Source organism: Antechinus flavipes, chromosome 5 (genome assembly GCF_016432865.1).
Source record: "Antechinus flavipes isolate AdamAnt ecotype Samford, QLD, Australia chromosome 5, AdamAnt_v2, whole genome shotgun sequence".
Taxonomy (NCBI): Eukaryota; Metazoa; Chordata; class Mammalia; order Dasyuromorphia; family Dasyuridae; genus Antechinus; species Antechinus flavipes.
In genome coordinates, this window is record NC_067402.1 from 6761294 (window position 1) to 6782222 (window position 20929).

A 20929-nucleotide genomic window follows, 5' to 3' on the forward strand; every position below is an offset into this window, starting at 1 on the left:
TTAGAAACAATTCACAATTATAGCAAAGTGGCAGGATACAAAATACATCCACAGAAATCATCAGCATTTCTATGTTAACAACAAAGTTCAACAGCATGAGATACAAAGAGAAATTCCATTTAAAATAATTGTAGACAATATAAAACATTTAGGAATCTACCTGCCAAAGTAAACTCAGGAACTATATGAACACAATTATAAAACTCTTTCCACAGAAGTAAAATGAGATATAATCAATTGGAATAATATCAAATGCTCATTGGTAGGCTGAGTTAATATAACAAAAATGACAATACTACCTAATCTAGTTTTTCAGTGCCATACCAATTAAACTTCCAAGAAATTATTTTACAGAGCTAGGAAAAAATAATAAAGTTCACCTGGAAGAACAGAAGATCAAGAATTTCAAGGAAATTAATGAAAATATGCAAATCAAGGATTATCTAGCTGTACTAGACTTAGACCTCTATTATGAAGCAGCAGTCATCAAAACCATTTGGTACTGGCTAAGAAATAGAGTAGTCAATCAGTGGAATAAGTTAGGTTACAGGACACAATACTCAATGACTACAGTAATCTAATGTTTGATAAACACAAAGACACCAGTTTCTGGGATAAGAACTCACTATTTGCCAAAAACTTCTGGGAAAACTAGAAATTAGGTGTGAGTCAATTAGTTTCTGCCATACTAACACTCTATACCAAGATAAGGTTGAAATACATTCATGATTTAAACATAAAGAGTGATATCATAAGCAAATTAGAAGAACAAAGCATAGTCTACCACTCAGTTCTGTAAAGAAGGAAGCAATTTGTAGCCAAAGAAGAACTAAAGTCCATTACGAAATGCAAAATGGATAATTTTGATTATATTAAGTTATTTTTTTCCTATAAACAAAACTAATGCAGACAAAATTAGAAGGGAAGCTCTAAAGTGGGAAAACTTTTTTACACTCAAAGGTTCTGATAAAGGCCTCATTTCTAAAATATGTAGAAAATTGACTCAAATTGGAGAATTCAAGCCATTCTCCAATTGATAAATGATGAAAGGATATGAACAGGCGATTTTCAAATGAAAAAACTGAAATCATTTTTAGTCATATGAAAAAGTCCTTTACATCATTATTGATCAGAGAAATTCAAATTAAGACAACTCTGAGGCACTACTACACATGCCTCAGATTGACTAAGATAGCAGGAAAAGAACATGATGAATATTCAAGGGAAAATTGATACACTAATCCATTAATTGGTGGAGTTGTGAACTAATTCAACCATTCTGGAGAGCAATTTGGAACTATGACCAAAAGGCTATCAAAATGTATATACCCTTTGATCCTGCAATAATCCTGCTGGACCTGTATCCCAAAGAGATCTTAAAGGAGGGAAAGGAACCCACATGTACAAAAATGCTTGTGGTAGATGTTTTTTGTAGTGGCAAGGAACTGGAAACTGAGTGGATGCTAATCAGCAAAACAAGAGATCATTTTACACAGTAACAAGATTATACGAAGATCTATTCTGATGGACATAGTTCTTTTCAACAATGAGATGATTCAGGCCACTTCCAATGGTCTTGTGATAAAAAGAGCCATCTGCACCTAGAGAGAGGACTGTGGGAACCAAGTGTGGATCACAATATAGCATTTTTATTCTTTTTGTTGTTTTTTGCTTGCATTTTGTTTTCTTTCTCATTTTTTCCTTTTTGATCTGATTTTTCTTGTTCAGCATGATAATTGTAGAAATATGTGCAGAAGAATTGAATGTTTAACATACATTTGATTATTCACCATTTAGAGGAGGAGATGGGGGGAAAGAGGGAAAAATTTAAAACACAAGGTTTTACAAGAATAAATGTTGAAAATTATGTATGCATATGTTTTGAAAATAAAAGCTTTAATTTAAAAAGTGGGTGTTTGCAGAGCCAGTAGCTCTCTAGAATGGCATAGTACCAGCCTCAGATTGTTCTCTCTTTGCCACCTGCAGTGGTTATCACATAGTAGATGATCAGCATATATTTGATGCTTTTGTCAATGAGCCTAAATTTTTCAAAATACATTGGTAGGTTGCAAGGGGAGAAATCCAAATTAATAGCCATAGTGAGTGGGAGAAAAGTATCCAAAGATCAGTTGCTGAAGAGCTCAGACAACCTCTGATGGCTATTCAGAGCAGATTTTGTGGAGATGAGGAGAGAAACATCACCACTGTAGAATCATAAGCAGAAACACTCTTACTTATATTTATATAGCATTTGGAGGTCAGCCCCTCAAAGTCACATAGAGAGTGAATGTCCATGTGAGTATTGAACCTAAATCCTTGACTACATATTTTTTCCTGTACACCACAGAACAAAAGAAAAGGAAGAGAAAATAACATCAGATGAAGATAAGAGAGATGGGAGGTTAGGAGTGCAAGACAGAGTAGAGAGCAGAGAACAAATAACAGACAGACTACTGGAATGCGGGAGAGCTAGGTTCTAGATGCTGATCTGTTTCTGTTCAGCTCTGTTCCTTCCATGTGCTATTGAAAATCTCAGCTCCTCAATTTAGAACTTTGCATAAAAAGTCATCAAACTGTGTATACCCTTTGATCCAGCAATGTTTAGGATTTGGATCCCAAAGAGATCATCAAGGAAGAAAAGGGACTCACATGTGCAAAAAGGTTTGTAGCAGACCTTTTTGTAGTGGCAAGAAACTGGAAACTGAGTGGATGCCCATCAATTGGAGAATGACTGAATACATTATGGCATATGAATGTTATGGAACATTATTGATCTATAAGAAATAATCAGCAGGATGATTTTAGAGACTTGCATGAACCGATTCTAAATGAAATGAGCAGAATCAGGAGATCATTATACACAGCAACAGCAAGATTATATAATGATAAATTCTGATGGATGTGATTATTTCCAACAATGAGAGATGATTGAGGACAGTTCCAATGATCTTATGATCAAGAGAGCCATCTACACCCAGAGAGAGGACTGTGGGAACTGAGTGTGAATCAGAACATAGCATTTTCACTCTTTGTTGTATTTTGCTTGAATTTTTCCCCATTTTTTTTCCTGTTTGATTTTTCTTAACCAGCGAGATAATAGTATAAACATGTTTACATATGTTGGATTTAACGTATATTTTAACATGTATAACATATATCAGGTTACTTGCCATCTAGAGGAGGGGATGGGGGGAAGAAGGGGAAAAAATGGAGCACAGGATTTTGCAAGGGTCAATGCTGAAAAATTATCCATGCATATGTTCTGAAAATAAAAAAAAAGTTTTAATAAAAAGAGAATGCAAAAAAAAAAGAAAGAAAAAGGAAAATCTCAGCTCCTCATATTTCTATTTATAAAAAGAGCTTTAACAAAACCATCTCTAAGGTTCCTTGCTGTTCTGAAGCACAATAATTTTGTGATTTTAGGGCTTTGCTACCAATTTTAAAAGGAAACAATGAATGACAAAAAAGAATGAGGACCTTGAAGACCTGGATTCAAATCTCTTACCTCAATCACTGAATAGCTATATGACCATGGGCAAGTCATTTGATGGCTCTCAGCTTCTACTTTCTCTTCTGTAAAATGAGCACAAGATAAATGCCTGCAGGGTATAGCAGTCAAGGTTGTTGCGCACCCTGAGGGTTAGTATGCTTTTCAAGTGTTATCAGTTATTGTTATTGCAAATGAAACCACCTTCCAAATATAATCAAAAATTCCATTTGCATCCCGAGCTTCCTTCCCTAACTCCCTGGAGGCTTGTTCTGCAATCCGCCCCCTGAAAATAGAACCTGGATGAAATTAAATAAAGACAATGACAAGGAAGCAGCATGTGGCAGCAGTTAAGGAGTAATCATTGATTATTGGGCAATGTTAAACATGGGGATGGGCAACAAGTCCCCAATGGAAGCTGATTTCCTAAGATTTCTTTAAAACCCACCCTTTCTTCTGCCAGTTCCCAGGCATCCCCATGTGGCTTATTGCCCAGTGATGCTGTACTCTGGCTCTTTCACAAGCAGCTGATGTCCTGGAACAAAACAGGTGAGGTATGAAGCCCCAGCATTGTTAGCCCCCCCACACCCCTCATGGACATAGCATCTTTTTAACCCCTTGCTGCAATCCAGGACAGGGAATCCAGGAAGAGAACTTCCGGTCCTATCTAGAATTGTGCCTGCTTAAATTTACTCCAGAAAAAAACGCTTCCTGGTCCCATGAGGAGAACTTGATTCCTTAGCTGCCATCCAGCATTTATTAAGTTCCTAATATGTTTTGGGCACTGTACATGTGAAGAAAAGGGGCAACAATATCTAGGATGGAATAGCTTAGAAGTCAGTGAGACAGCTAGCGGTACAGTGGATATGAGCATTGGATCTATAGTTGAGAAAATCTGAATTCAAATTCTGTCTTAGACTTTTACTAACTGTCTTTGAGCTAACTACTTAACACTTCTGCCTCAGTTTAGTCATATGTAAAATGGAGGCAGATACCAAGCTTGTGTCACAGGGAAGATATGGTAAAAATGGCAAGAATCCCTGTATGGATGAAAACTTTAGAGATGAAAAAATAAACTGGTGAATGTTGCTGTTGTTGGGGAGAAGCACTTAAACCAAGATGAGATTCAGGTTAATTTGGAGCTGAGACCATGAATGTGGACTGCCTGGAAAATGTACTCCCTGACTGAAACCTGGAAAAAGCTTGCAGGTTGGATTAGACAGGATCAGGATTAGACCACAAATGCAAATTTGTGCTGAAGTGAATTCCACACAAGGAATGAGGAAGACCTGGATTCAAATTTAGCAATAGACACTCAGCCCAGGCAAGTCATTTCACGCTACCTTTACTTTCTCATATGTAGAATGACTATAATAATAGCCCTTGTGAAGAACTTGGCATTTTGAGAGATCTCAAAGCCAATTGGAGGGCTCAAGTTCTGAAAGGTATCAATGTCCCAGAATAACAGACTTTGGCCATCTGGTGCCACCCAATACAGCAGGGGAAAAAATTTCCATTAACAAGAGAAAATGATTAGTGATCTGGCCGAATAATCATAGAAAATAGCCTTACACAGACTTTGAGGATGGCTTTATTAACTTAATCCAATCTTCTGCAGAATCAATGGATAATTAAAAGACAGTTTAGCTAGCTTTATTTTGGAAGTCATCTGAATTAAAATTCCAACAATTGGATGACTTTCGGCTTAATAAAATTACTAAAAAATCATAAATAATCCAGAAGACCAGCCTGTGGGAGAGAGGAAAACACAAAGAGCCAGGCACCTTCCAGGTACTTTTCTCCTGAGAAGCAGGGAAGGCAGGAGACAGAACTGGCCAATTAAGGAAGCAAAGTTGCCATCCATATTCCTAATACCCTCTTCAATTCCCTTGATCCTCTGGGTCCTCATCATTTCACCTACCACTTCTGTTAGCTCATTTCCTTTTCTAAGGCAAAAAGCCTTCAAACCTTGTCCTGGATGTCTCTAATTAGGGGAGGGATGCACTAAACATACAGTGAAGTGTCTGAATAACCAAAATGCCCCAAAAGAGCATGTTATGCAAGGGGCTCACTGAGGTCACAGGGAGGCCCAGATTTTATAGGCGCCTGAGCAGTCATCAACCTCCTCTCAGAATCTGTTGTTACAATTGACCCTCTGGACCAGAGAAGACAAGAGCATAAAATGCCTTTGCTTCTGAATCTGTCAGTGTCTTTTTTTTTTAATGTGTATTTGTTTCTTCCTATAGTTTTATGTTTGTCCCCTTTTCTTCACAGATGCTGTTTTCAAAATAAAAAGCAATTTACAACAGACAACTGAGAAGTACAAGCCCTAATTAAAGGGAGAAGAGAATTCTTCCTGCTGGGGAAGCATTGGTGGCTCCTAAATTTGATGAGGGAGACAGAGAGAGACTGAGTCAGAAAGAAAAGAGAAACAAAGAGATAGAGAAATATTGGGTTAGAAAGAAAGAAATAAGAGAAACATAGGAAGATGAGAAGAGAGGGAAAACAGATTTCTGAAGACAAAGAGGAAGAGAGAATCAGAGAACTGGGGAGAGGAAAGAAGAAAAGAAGGAGGGAGAGGAGATGGGAGGAAGATAGGAGGAATATGGCAAGTGGAATGAGGAAGAGGAGAGGGAGGGTAGAGAAGAAAAAGAAGAGGGAAAATGGGAGTGGAAGAGAAAGAAAGAAAAAAAGAGGGAAAGGGAAGGAGAGGATAGATGGAGGTGAAGAAAAGCTAAATAGAGAAAAAAGGGAAGGAAAAAGGAAGGAAGGGGAAGTTGGAGAGGAGAGAGAGGTAGAGATGGACATAGAGAGAAAGAGAAACAGGAAAGTGGAAAGACATTAAAAAATTAAAAAAACAAAACAAAACAAACAAACAAACAAACAAAAAAAAACAAGAAATATAAGCAGTGGGAGTTCAAGAGACTGATTCTTTTTTCTTCCAGAGAGAATTGATGACCAAAACACCTTCAGCAGATAACTGTGGGGACTGTGGCACAATTATTCAGGGAAAAAAAAAAGAATTTAAACACTCTGGAGATTTGTCAAATTCTTTGAACATTTCTTATTACTCTAGAAATAGAAAATCTGTTCTATGCTATGGACAAGTACTGGTTGTTGAAACCTTTTTATTAGTAGAACTGATTAGGCTCATCTTCCCTGGAGCCATGTGAGAGTCTGCTCCCAGGCACTTAGTCTGGCTGAGCCCTGGCCTCTGAGAATGCACAAGATTACTTGGAAGAACGGCCATGTAGCAGCCCCAAAAAGCAAGATCTAATAGTCAAAGGTGTCATGAGATATCTCAATGTATAGTGCTCCCCTTCCTCCAGACAATGTCATTGGATATCTTCTAGCAGAAGCTTAATGATCCCTTCATAGACATGATGCAGATTCAGGACAGGGGGTTCTACGTGCAAAGGGTCCTTCCTGCTCAGAGATCTGACAGTCAGTATTTGCTTGTATGTTACCAAGTGGGTTTCCTTTGATTTCTAAACAAGTAAGTATGCCTCAAATCCAGTATCCTAGAATCATGTCTCTGTCCTCCTGGTCCCCTTTGTAAGATCTATGAAACTTTTCTTGCAAATAGAGTAAGGAAGTTGTCAATTAGGGAGGAAGCAGTTTTTAATTAAGTAACTCCAAGAAGCAGGATATGTAGAATACTTACATAAATCAAAGACCAGAAACATTTCCCAAAGGAGAATTGGTTAAAGGATAGAAAGAAGTAGTTCTTAGAAGAAAAAATTACAAGCATAATATATGAATGTAACAAGAGACTATTGGGAGATTTTTATGAACAGATACCTTATGAAGTAAGTGCATAGTGAAGCAAGAAAACAACTTATACAATGATTTCATTAAAGCAAATGGGAAAAAAATAACAAAAATAAAGACAGAACCTGAAATGCTATATAGCAACCGATCTTTTTAGTTATCTTTTTTACTCTATATTTTTAATGTATTAGGAGGTAAGATCCCTGAGATCAGGAATTATTTTTTTCATTTTCGTATATGTAGCCATGTTACATCACACAGTGCTTAAAATTAATAACAGATATCATTTTTTCATTTATTCTTTCATAGAAAGGATGAAAACTATACCAATCTCCCTTTTTTGTAGTGAAGGACTTGAGAAGTTATAGAACTAAAGAATTATAAATGCTATCATATTCAGTTGATAGTGGGGTTGGTTCCTTCTTTGTTGTTGCTACTATTTTAATTATTACAAAGATTAGCTAATTATATAGGAGAGGGAGGAGAGATTAAAAATGAAAGTGATATAAAAACAAAAGCTGTCAATAGGAATTAAAAATAAACAATAAATCCTGTTTCTGTTATTAATAATACTTCACAGGACAAAGATACTACCTCTCATTTTCCTCCTCTGCAAGGTTGCCATAACTAATTTCCCTACTTTTGTGAAGCTAACAGGAAAATGGATGGAAGATTTTTTTGCACATCTGAATGTGTTATATAAACAGCATCTATTATTACTTTTAGGGAGCCAAGGGCCATTGGTATTGTCCCCTTTGTATGTGAGCAGTTTGGTTAATGAAAAGGGAAAAAAATGAGATTTTTCTTGAACAAGTCACTTGAACTCAGAGCTTTTATTTTCTCTTCTATAAAATGGAGACATAAGCCACTCCCAAAGTAGTGAGGAAAGCATTTTATCAGACTGAAAGCATTACAGAAATAGATTGCCATGATTAATAGCACACTAATGATTCACCATCATAAGAGTTTTTAGACTTTGAAAGACTTCAAGCTTTCCTTTCTCATCCTCCATTTCCTCTTCTGTGAACTGGAAGTTAAACTCAAAGGTCATAAGGAGGTCCATTTTGGCTCTCAGTTCTATGATGCTTTTCCTATTATAAGATAACAGAATAGACAGGTTTGGATCTATTAAAAAAAATAAAAAAAAATAAAACCTGACATAATTTGGACCATCTCTTATTTAAAAAAAAAAGGAAACTGGGGTGCAGAGAGAATTGATTTGCTCAAATTTTCATGCCTAGGGACTTTACCAATATCAAATTAATGAAACAAATCAGCCTAACTCAATTACACTAGGTAAGGTCACTCTGTACATTATTGGCCATCAATTATTTGACTGCCAACTAAAGAACATCCCCTTCCCCCACATAGACACAAACATACAACCTTTGCATAATTGAATGGTAGTTCAATAGAGCCATTATATATAGCTATTCACAAGGGGACTCATTTGCTCATGTCAATAGAAGAAAGAAACAGAGCAGCCTGCAGAGTACCAGTCAGCCAAAGAAGGGGATCAATAATCCAAGGATTATCTCTGATCCAGAGGTGGGGCTTAAGATGGGCTGGGACATACAAATAGCTAAAAAAACCAGACTATTTGGTGAGAAGAGAAGGTGAAGAAAATTTCACAAGTCCCAAGCTTGGGAAATAGGTTTGGCCAAATGTGCAGAAATGGTACTTATGGCCATTGAGGCATCCCAAGGTATACCGAGAGTTCACAGACTTTAATCTGGGATTAGTGTGACATGATGGATCCATATCCTTCCTCTGCTCCCTCATACTCTAGGGTAAATTCTGTGATGTCCTCCCATTCCACAGGAAGGGGAAGGAGTCACATTAGTATTAATTCTCTCTGCACTTCGGTTTCCCAATTTTTTTGTTGATTAAAGAAAAGGTCTCTCAGGTTAATGTGTGAAGGTATGTGTGTGAGGGTGCGTGCATGTGTGTGTACCTATACTTACACACTCAGTCTATAGTTGCTGGAATCAAAGTTTGAATTGGTTTGAGGACCAATAATTTTTGGAGTTGGAGTTTGCTGGACCTCCCAGGACTGAGCCCCGAGTTAATTACTGGAGAAGGGTTGAAGAAAGCATCATCGAAGCTCGAGTTATTGGAGATCACCCCTTTCCAAGCTCTCCAAGAACATGACCAGATGCCAACCAGGGTGTCCCGGCCTACCCGATGACCTTGGGAAAGAGGAATCTGTATTGGAGAGTGAGAAAGGTGAGAACTCTGCACCTGGATCCCCTGCCCTCAAACCCAAGAGCCAACATTGGACTTGATCTTGGAGGTTACAGGGGAGTGCTCACCCCCAAATATCTTTATTTAGAAAATTGTGCTCCTGGCAGGTAAGGGTCAGACCCAGTGAGAGTTCAGCTTCCCTCTAGCTCCTGGGGCACAAAAGGGAACTTGACAATGTAGGCTAGGATTACAAGTGGCCATTGTTAGGGAAGCCCTCCTGGATATTAGTCTCAGGGTGGGGAGATTAGACTGGGCCTAGGGAAGTAAAAATAAATCCAATCCTAGCATTAGGAAGGACATGCAGAGCACAGGATGGTGAGAGCAATCTCATGATTAGCACTGGCATTCATGGACATCATGCTGACTCATTCACAGATTAAAAAAATATATTCAGAGACTCTGACTCTAAGTTGTTAATATGGTACAAGTGAAGGGAATGGAAGCAGGATTGAATTTGAAGGAAAATGAGCTGGGTGTGAACTCTCTGATTCTGAGTGGTCTTAGGCAAGTCACTGCCTCTGTCCAGGGACATTTTCCTAACAACAGCTGATATTTACATAACCCTGACTGTGTGCCAAGTGCTTGACAATTATCTCATTTGGTTCCTAGCACAGCCCTAGGAGATAGACACTCTTATTATATCCATTTAATAGATGAGGAAACTAAGGCAAGCAGTGCTTAAGCAACTTGTCCAGGGTCATGCAGCTTATAAATCACTGAAGTTGGAACTGAATTCAGGTGTTCCTGATTCCAGCACCAAGGTTCTAGAGCATTTCTTTAATTGAAAAAAAAAGGGGGGGGAGGGCTAGAGAGATGGACTAGGTTCCTCACAAGTTCTAATTCAATGATCTCCATGGTGATCATGGAGAAGCTCAGATGAGGAAGAGTTTTGTTGCCTTAAAGTTGCAGCAACATCAGTGAAGGTGACAGAAGTGGGAACATATCTCAACAAATCCCATTTAAGAGAAATATCATTTCCCGACTGTTTATGGTGATGGCAGGCCTGCTCTAAGAGACAGACCTCCTAACATTACAACGATGAAAAACCACAAGATGTCCAACCCCCCCCCCCCCCAGGTCAGTATTAGACTGGGACAAACAGGTTTCTGAGGAACATCACAAGGTGAATTTCTCCAAGTCAGGGAATGGGGAGGCAGCACAGAACTAGCCTGAGTTGTTTTTTCTCAGACTTGATGAAATCTCAGCCCAGAAGGTGAAACTAAATTTAAAAAATGTGTGTGTGTGTGTGTGTGTGTGTGTGTGTGTGTGTGTGTGTGTTGTGTGTGTGTTTGTAGGGAAGTGTGCATTCTTTATATGTGCATCTGTGTATTGTGCTTGTGCAGATGCATATTTCTTTACATGTGAATGTACAAGGGGCAGCTAGGTGGTGCAGTGGATAGAGCACAGGCCTGAAATCAGGACGACCCGAGTTCAATTTTGGACTCAGACACTTAACACTTCCTAGCTGCATGACCCTGAGCAAGTCACTTAATCCCAATTGCCTCAGGAGGGAGAAGGGGAAAAAAACATTTGAGTGTATAACTCTCTATGCTTGTGCATGTATCAGATGTACACACATAGCCACACAGAAAATGAGAGACAGAAAGCAGGATGGTAAAGGCGAGACTAAGGGGCTCAGAAATAAATGAGAAGGAGGGAAGGAGTCAGAATCAGGGGCCAGACTGAGGAGAGAACCATCAACCACTGAGTCTGTTCATCTGGATCCGTTGTCAGGACCACGACCAGGAGACAAGGAATCGGATGAAGATGTGGTTCGGATGCTTCTGTGGTTTATAAAGTTGGAAAGGATGGTGAACATGCTGGAGGATGACTCAGGGGATAAAAATAATCTAGGTTAAAATTAGAGGCTGACCCTGCTGACATGAAGTATAGTAGTGGTCATGATGAGAACAACTAGCATTTCTATAGCTTAACCATTATCAGACTCAGTTTCCGCAACTGTCAAATAGGAACAAAAATGGCACCTATACCCTGGAGTGTCTGGAAGGATCAAATGATGTTACATTTATAAAGCACTTTGCTCAGTCCCTAGAACACAGCAGGTGCTTATTAATAGCTCATTTCCTTTCTTCCCTATAAGGTTTTAAGGTTCACAAAGCATTTGAAAAATGCTCTTTCACTGTTGTTCCCAGTGCTTCTGGGAGGTATGGGCTATTCCTATCATTTTAAAGATGGGGAAATTAAGGCTGAGAACACTTTGCCTAGGGTCACACAGTTGACAAGAATCTGAGTACAACCCAAACTTGGTATTCCTCCTTTCCTAACAAATGTAACATCTTTTCCTTGGGATGTCGCAATACCCACTCATCACGTCCTAGAGTCTGGGGATTTTAATGACCTGTAAACTCACTCAATATAATTCAATGGTATCTCATGGCAACAAAAAGAATAGTGATATCATAGGCTGCATTTATGAGAATGTTGACAATGAAAGACTGTTAGATGGATATGGATCAGACCACTTGTGGAGTGCTACATTTACTTTGGGGACCTGGATTTTAGGGAAAGCCTGGATAATGGCAGACAGGCCTGAGAAGAGCCACTGGAAAGGTCTTGTTTGGGACCATGCCACAAGAAGGTCCACTGAAGAACTTGGGTCAGGGAGAGGGTATGACTTGAAAAAGACAGAAATGATGTGGAAGTGGAAGGGCTCCCAGAGTTCTCCCCTGCTACTCAAAAGGCTGTTACTGGGGAGAGGATGAGGGCCTCTTAATTTTATTTGTGTTTTCTGAATGGACTCATTCAAAGCAGTAATAGAAGAGACAAAAAGGGAACTGTGAAGCACTTTGATGTGAGTAAAATCATTCTTATGGCCAAAGCTGGCCTGAAGATGAATGGATTACCTCTGGAACAAAGGCCCTTTATCTCCCTGGGGGTCTTACTTCAAGCAGAAATTGTACCAACACTTGAGGGGGAGGGATCAAGTTGGACAAGATGGTTTCCTCCAACTGAAAAGATTTTTTTTTTTTAATTCTAAAGTCCTTGGTAGGAAGGAGGGAGAAAAACTGAAGGGATTTGGACCAGCAATGGCTAATTATGGGAACTGAGTAGGCACCTGATTCCTCTTGTGCCTCGGTTCTGAAACTAGCTCAATTCCCTTTCTATTCCATTGTGGGTCGAGTCCAAATTCTGTTCTGTGTGAAAACTTAATTCAGTTGTGGGAATTGTGTTTTTTTTTTTTTAAACTTAGCCCTGTGTGACTAGGAAACCACATATGCTACTTAGAGACCCCTAACTAAGGAGCTCATCACTTCTAAAGACTGAGGCAAGGAGCTTTCTCACAATGGTACATCTCAAACAACCCATACAGCTTATCTGAAAACAAGTCCTTTCCTAATTGGCCAGTTATTGTTTCCATGTAGGGACTATTTGCAGCCACTTGGAGAGAGAGGGGGGAAAACCTTTTTTCTTTCTTCAAGGAATTACATCTATTCATTCTACCTCTCCCAATTAGGAAAGTCCTTAACATTGCATCCAATTAGAGATTAGATTACTTAGAGTTTTATTATCCTTTTAATTAATTAGTCTTATTTGATTAGTTGTTTTTCAGGTATAAAACTCTGTCTCCCTCAGTATTTATCTGATGAAATATGGACCTTCTTTGTTAGGCAATTGTCAGTCATCACTTAGTAAATCAGCATGCTTGGAAGCCCAAACCTCTTGTTTCCTCAGTTATTTCATCTTTCATCTGCCCTCAGAAATCAAAAATAGAAAGAATATGGACTTTGAGGACTGAAGACTTGGGTCTGTACTTGCCATCTGAGATACTTTTGACAAACCCACTGAAATTTAGAGGCTCAGTTTTCTCATTTGTAAAATGGCAGTATTTCCAATTGTATTAGAAGAGATATTAGGATCCATAGAGGAAATGCATGTGATTTTTATAAATGTCAAGTGGTTTCATTATAGTCTATCTAGGCTCCATCAAGTAGGCTTTGAATACATACTGGGCCAAAGTCAATGCTAAATAAGATGGAAATCTTTAGAGAGCAAGATCCCAACCTAGGGACCTATGGGCCAGGCTAGGCCCAGTTGAGCAAGGAGAGCAATAGAGGCTAGGTGGTGATGGCCCTTTGAACCAGACATTTTGCTAAAGAAAGGCAATGCCCAGGTGACTCATCCCCTAAGTGGACCAGCCTTCATGGGAAGAAAGGCCAAAGGTTTGGCTTAGGCCATGGTCAGAGGACTAAGTTCATTGTCCCTCAGGACACAATGTGATACAAGCAAACAGTGACTGAGTTGATCATTGTCTAATCAGATGACAGCAAGCAGACTCTGGGGCTGCTCATCTCACCTCACCCACTCTTACTCTTACCCTCTCACCCCCTCTCTCTCTCTGTCTCTTTCTCTAATATCTGAGATCCAGCCCAGCCGGATGAGCCAGCTATGAGCTCAGCAGTGAAGCTTGAAGACAACAGATCCCAGCTACCCCTTTCCCATCTTTACCTCTACCCCCAGCAGCACCCTGCCGGACCAACTGCCATAAAAATATAAAAGTGATGAAAGTTCTGGAAGCTCCCCCACCATCCTAAGCATGGTAGTTTTCGAAAGTAACCCCCACATAGTCTTAGCAATTAAGCTAATGAAATAAGAAGCTCTATGAATGGCACCAAATGGGTAGATAATGAATTGCTTGGAATCATCATGGAGACTCCTCACTGCAACCATTTTGGTCAATGGAAAAACAGGACATACTAGGAGGGGGAAGACAGAACTTCCTTAACCTCTTCTTGGCACCGTAAAGGGAAGAAAGTTTCTGGCCAGTGGCCCGGGAGAGACTGATGGTCATTCTCCACCTCAGAAAGGTCAGCCAGTCTTGCTGGAACCAGTGTGGACAAAGGAGTCCCACAAAGTACCGGCAGGAATAGGAACCATAGCCAGAAGAGGATGGCTCTTGGAGCGGCTTGGCTTGGATATTCACTAACAAGGGAAAAGGGAGCAGATGGGGGGGGGGAAGGTTCTCAGGCATCAATGCCCTCTCTTAGGTCTCAGGACTTGGGAAATTAAGGTTTATCTTGAGGTGGAAAATCAAAGGGATACACACACATAGTCACAGATGCAGAGACAGAGAGCGGGATATGGACACAGAGACAGGAACACAGACAGGCACGAGTATGCAGACAGGCACAAAGAGAGACAAAGACAGACATGGACAGAGACAGAGATAGGGACAGGAACAGAGACAGGGATAGAGAAAAGGATATGAACACAGAGACAGATACAGACATAGAGAGATAGAGAGACACGGACAAAGAAAGAGACAGACAGACACAGACACGGAGAGGGATAGACACAGACAAAGAGAGAGAGACAGAGAGGAAAGGAAGGGAGAGAAAAGGAAGGACAGAAAGGAATGAAGGAAGAGAGAAGAAAGAAAAAGAGAAAAGAAAGGGGTGAGACAATGAAGAGAAGGAATTCATTTATAAAGTGTATCAAAGCATACATACAAAGTCCTTTTTCCTTATAATGACTCTGCATTTTATTATTATTACAAGTTCACCTCTGAGTCCAAGACAGGTTAAGTGTCTTTCTCCTAATCACCCAACTAATAAGTATGCAAATGTGTATTGGAGCCCAGATATTTTGCTTCAATAACCAGACTCCATCCAGTACAGTGCCAAAGCTCTCAGAGAAAATGACCAACATAATGAACTAGCACACACGTCAATCTTTGGCAAATGGGTGTTTTTTCCTAGTTATATTTTCTAAGTAATTGCTCAACAGGATATCAGTTTCCATGTATAAAATGATCTCTTATATCCCTAAATTCTAGGCATGATATTTTCACTTGTTCATGTTTTAAAGCCCACTTTCAATTTCATTAAAGTTGGTTAAAAATCTCCAAGTCAAGATAGTGAGCTCACTATTGACAGCATTAGCCTGGCTAATCATGGTGGATAATGCCTTACCGAGAGGGAGATTTTAAAAACTCAGAGAAGACATTACTGCATCTGATAAACCTAAGGAATAATCACCGGAACTGCATTGTTCAGGAAAAATGTTGACAGACTCAGCTGGAGTCCCAATTCAAAGGAAGCTCAGATATAATGGCCATGGTAAGGTAAGCAGAGATGGCAATCAGGGATGACTTTCTTCTTTAAGTATATAGGAGATTGCTCAGGGGAATCATTCTAATACTTCCTCTGTTATTATGCTATTAAATAAATGGAAGTAATCTTAATGACAAATGAGGAGGCACTGTGCTTCAATCTTAGTTAATCCATTAGCTTGTCTTTTACTGATTAATCTTAATAATATTACTTAATGATACTGTTTTCCTGTGTACCACTGAATTTATTTTAACATTATTTATGCTAATAGTCATTTCCAGAGACATATGATTTCCTATTTTATAGCCACTTAGGTTATAGCTCATTCTACAATTTTAAAAGACCATAGACATTTCTATTCTGTAAATGTGATACTCCTCTCCCCACCACCAATTAACTAAAGAATGAAGAAATTACTTGCAAAGTATTTAATTCTTCCAAGAAAATGTCTTTCTAGATAGTGACCCAATCAAGTGATTATGAACACTCTAATCCAGAAAAATTCTGTTTGAACTAATGAGGTAATTTTCTCATTAATGATTTTTAATCAACTGCTACTTAACTTATTCTGTAGATTATATTAAAAAAAAAGAACCTTCTTGTAAAGGATCCATGACACTTGAGGAAGCATTCAAAACTGGTTATCATTATTCCAAAATGACCTATCAAAAGTTTAATTCTTTAAATTACTCCCCAAATCAATTCCTCTTCTTTTCTTCCAAATTCCTGTCATATGAAAGCCTTTATCACAACAAAGGCCATCTTCAGATGTTGGATCAGCTGTTTTCTTTACTTGGAGTGCCCAATCCTCCCTCCACCTGTTGTGGTTTTTATTACTCTTTTTTTGAAATCCAACAGCCTTTCCCACATTTCTCTCACTTCATCTCCACCCTTACCCTGTCCTCGGTTATATAAGTATCAATATAATTGCTTGGATTTCACTCAAAACTTCTGTCATCCAATTTGTCAGTGTGTGTATCATGCAGTCTTAGTATGGTTCATTAATCAATAAGCATTCATTATATGTGTGTATGGGGGGAGGATGAATATGGGTATTGTGCTCTATTACTCTAGATTAAAATTTCCTCACTTTTATGTATTTCCTGGACCCCTTTGGCAGTCTGGACACTTTTTCAGAATCCAGTTTTTAAATACATAGAGTAAAATACATAATATAAATGAAATAATGTATACCAAAATATGGTTATTAAAATTAAAAATTAAAATAAAGACCAACATATCAAGAACCTCTGCTAGAAATAGAATGCTGTGAAAAAATAATTTTTTCTTCCAGTTTTTCTGATAAATACCTCATTTCTCAAATATATCAGGAACAGATTCAAATTTATAAGAATAAGAGCCATTCCCCAATAGATAAATGGTCAAATAATATAAATAAGCAGTTTTCTAAGGAAGAAACCCAAGCAATCAAAAAGCACATTAAAACTGTTCTAAATCACTAATATGTAGTGAAAATTATACTTCTCTGTGGTACCACCCAATATTTATCAGATTAGCTAAAATGGCAAAGAAAAATGATAAATGTTAGAGTGTCTGTAGGAAAACAGGTGCATTGACAAATATTTGGTGGAGCTATAAACTGGTCCAGCAGTTTTAAAAAGTAATGTGAAACTCTACACAAAATGCTATCAAACTGTATATACCCTGTGATTTAGTAATAACAGTGGCTAGTTCTGTGCCCAAAGAGGGCTAAGAAATAGAAAAATGGCACAAATGTACAAAAAATATTTTTGGTAGCTCATTTCATGTTGGCAAAGAAATGGAAACTGAGGGGTATCTATCCACTAGGGACATGACCTAAAAAGTTATAATATATGTGTAAGGGAATGCTGTTTTGCTGTGGAATATGATGAAAAAGGATGATTTTAGAAAAACCTATGAAAATTTCTATAAGCACAGTGAACAGAATCAGGAAAACAATTTACATAATAACAACAATAACAATACTGCAAGAACAAACAACTTTGAAAACTTAGAAAATCTGATCAACACAATGAACTGAACATAATTCCAGAGGCTTCGGAATGAAATGGGCTGTCCAGCTACAGAGAGAACTAAGGGACCCAGATTCTTCTTTTTTTTTTTTCTTTCTTTCTTTTTTCCACCTTCCTTTCCCTTTTCCTTCCTTCCTTTTTTTTTTTTTTTTTTTTTGGGGGGGGGAAGCATGGCTAATGCAGGAGCTTGCTTTTTCTTGGCTGTACATATTACAATGGTATTGTATGAGTAAGTGAAAGGTAAAAAAAATAGAATTCAGAACTGAAAATAGATAAAATTAAATATTTTAAAAAAAGAATCACTACTATACTTTCAACTATGAGCTATTTAACCAAGGAAACTCTGTCATTTAAATTTTCTCTTCAATTTCAATAATGTTATGAATGCAATGGATAAAAAGGTAGCTGACGACATGAATGAATGGATGGATTGATGAATGGTTGAATGAATGGCTTTGGGAGTATGTATAACAGTGGAAAAGGAGCTAATAGCTGTCTTCAAATAATTGAGTGGCTAGTTGTCTTAGAGGTAAGAAGCTCTGCTTACCTCCAAAGGACAGAAATTATGATACAAATTTTGGCTTCTTTTCTAGAAGACCTTTTGAATTCTTAGGTGTCACAGTAGATCCAGGTGTTAAACTAACAAGATCAAAGGTCAACCTGGATCACAACTGGCTCAGCCCCAGCATAGTCAATTCAATTGTTAAACTTAGTGTTTTAGGAAAACAGAACCAGGATTTTTACTTTGTCCCAGCCCAAGCTTTACAAGGAAAATGGTCACATTTCAACAATGGATGAGTAAGTATATAGAACTAAGGTAGACTGGGAAGGAAGAAGGATGAAGGGCAAAAGAGACAATAATGAAAAGAATGTCAATCACTGCTGAGAAATAAAGGGAAGTTAGAATCCAAGGAGAGAAAGGCTGATGACAGCATTTATCCTAGGAACTTTATGACCCGAGATTGGGGTGCATTTGTAGTTGGGGACTTGTGTGAACAAGTAAATTTTGGGACAGGATACAGAGATGATGGTGTAATAGACAGGAGGATGTCTGTGTTTATCCTAGAGAAGGGAGAGGAATGGGGTCCTGTGTGGTCGCTGGAAATTAAGTTGCATTTTGAGAGAAAGTATAGTCCCCTCCCTCCACATAAACATAATTAATCTCAGTCACATCATTCAAGAAACAGCTTCAATCTATCTTTGACTGTTTTAGCCCAAAATATATATTACCTTATAAGGCTAACCACCTAAACAAAATACAGTGATGGGCATGATTTTAAGGTTTAACATCAGACCTTCCTAAATATGAACTTAGCTACTTTCTGGATGATGAATTTTTCTTCACTGATGATGTTAAAGTGGGAACAAAGTACCCTTTCCCAAGTCTGATGTGGAAAGAATTAATCCTACAGAAGGAGCACTAGGTCTAGGGTTAAATAGACCTGGCCTAGATACTAGCTTTGTGACCTTGATAAAGTCACTTAGCTCTGTTTGCCTCAATTTTCTCATCTGTAAAAGGATCTGAAAAAGAAAATGGTAGACCATCTCAGTACCTTTGCCAAGGAAAGCCCAAATGGAGTCACCAAGAGTTGTGTATAACTAAAACAACTGAACAAAAACAAAGAGATTGAACTAAATAATCTCTAAATCATTACCCAATTGCCAAATGACTCCTTTTCTACCTGTCCTTTCCCCTCATGTCTCCTTAGATTGGAAATTTTATCTTTGTTCATACATGAAAATTCTGACTCTCAGAAGGAATCCCTTCCCTGATAGACCAAACTTGGATGTTATTTGTTATGAGATGCAAAATAAATGGAGGATGTAAAGAAAGTAGCAGATTACCAACAATGACAGCCACTAAAGGCCACATATTAAATACCAGAAAAAAGTATGAAGGACAGGAAAGAAGTTGGGCTAGTCATCTTGGGAGAGTTGGGGATGATAGAAAAACCAGTTGTTGATTCACATCCATAGAATGTTTTTGTTGTTGTTGTGGTCGTGGTGATTGTTGTTGTGGTTGTTGCTTTTTAAGGGCTACCATCACAAAATAAAGAGGATTCATAGAGGGACTAGGGAAGGATCATGAATTCAAGCAGTGCAGGGTAAAGACAATGAAATGAACTCTGAACCTTTGTGGCTGAAAGTTCTATGCCAGGGAAAGTAAAATTACAGCATCTTAAAAGTATAGCCTTGGAAGCTCTTAAAGACCATCTAATCCAAATCCCTTATTTTACAAATCAAGAGACTTCATCAAAAGTCTTGCCTAGCCCAAGGACAACAAATGTGCTTGGGGAAGAACAGAAATCCAAACCCAAGGTTTCTAATCTCAAATCCCACATACCTCCCCTGGCCCATACAGACCCAATAGTCTCCATTCAATTGGATTATTTTCAAAATATCAAAATCCTGGATACTTACATTCAGCATACTTCTGGAGCTGAGAGAATTCAGAAGGACTGAGGTGAGCCCACTTCTCCTGGTTTGTCATAATGGCTTCCAAGAACTCTGTCACATATCAGGGGACTTCAAAGACAGGTGGTTGCTTGAAGCCTGAGCTTCAGTGGTTCCACATGATCAGATGAAAACTCCAGATATTAAAATATATCATCAGTTGCTGCAAGATGTTTACTGATGCAAGTCCTTTACTTTAAGGATGAATCAAAGTTCTGGAAAAAAAAAAGGATAATTTGAAATTATCTATCATATGGCACTCCCTAATTAGTAGAATGAATATTTCTATCTCTCAATATAATCTTCTCCAGTTACTAAAGTTGTTTGCGTTACAAAGATATTTCTTTATTCCTTTAGTGTATAATAATTGTTACTTATAATTTTAAATTTCACAAAGTACTTTTTCCAATCATATCTCATTTGAGAGGCAAAAGTCTTGTGAGATATAGGATAGTTTTGTAGCCATTTTTCAGAGGAGGAAACTGAAAGAAGTAAATTATTTGCTCAATCTCACAAAGGTAGTCATTATGGGGTAAAATTTAAACCCTGATCCCATGTCTAATGGGTTAAAAACAACCCCCCTCAAAAAAAAAAACACTGGGGTGGCAGGAACTTAGTTCACCTTCTAGTTTCCACTGTGTGACTAGAGAAAATAAACTGAGGGAGTTGGATAAAATGACCTGTAAGATTTATCCTATCTCTAAATCTCCAAACTTAATCATTTCATTGTTGCTCAGATGTGTCCAACTCTTCATGATTCTCTTTGAGATTTTCTTGACAGAGATGCTGGAGTGGTTTGCCATTTCCTTCTCCAAGTCAGTTTACATAGGGGAACTGAGGTAAAATAGTGTTAAGTGATTTACCCAGGGACCACACCGCTAATAATT

General features: G+C 38.3%; 1 protein-coding gene across 2 annotated transcripts in view; it reads right to left on the bottom strand.

Annotated features, from left to right (window-relative positions):
• The window catches only part of DGKB (diacylglycerol kinase beta), a 683215-nt gene that overhangs the window by 573689 nt on the left and 88597 nt on the right, over window positions 1–20929 (bottom strand). For both annotated transcript variants that reach the window (XM_052000688.1, XM_052000687.1), the window contains exon 2: window positions 20010–20257. In XM_052000688.1, the coding sequence (XP_051856648.1) occupies window positions 20010–20079 (70 nt within the window). In that variant the 5' untranslated portion in view covers window positions 20080–20257. The remainder of the gene's footprint in view (window positions 1–20009; window positions 20258–20929) is intronic.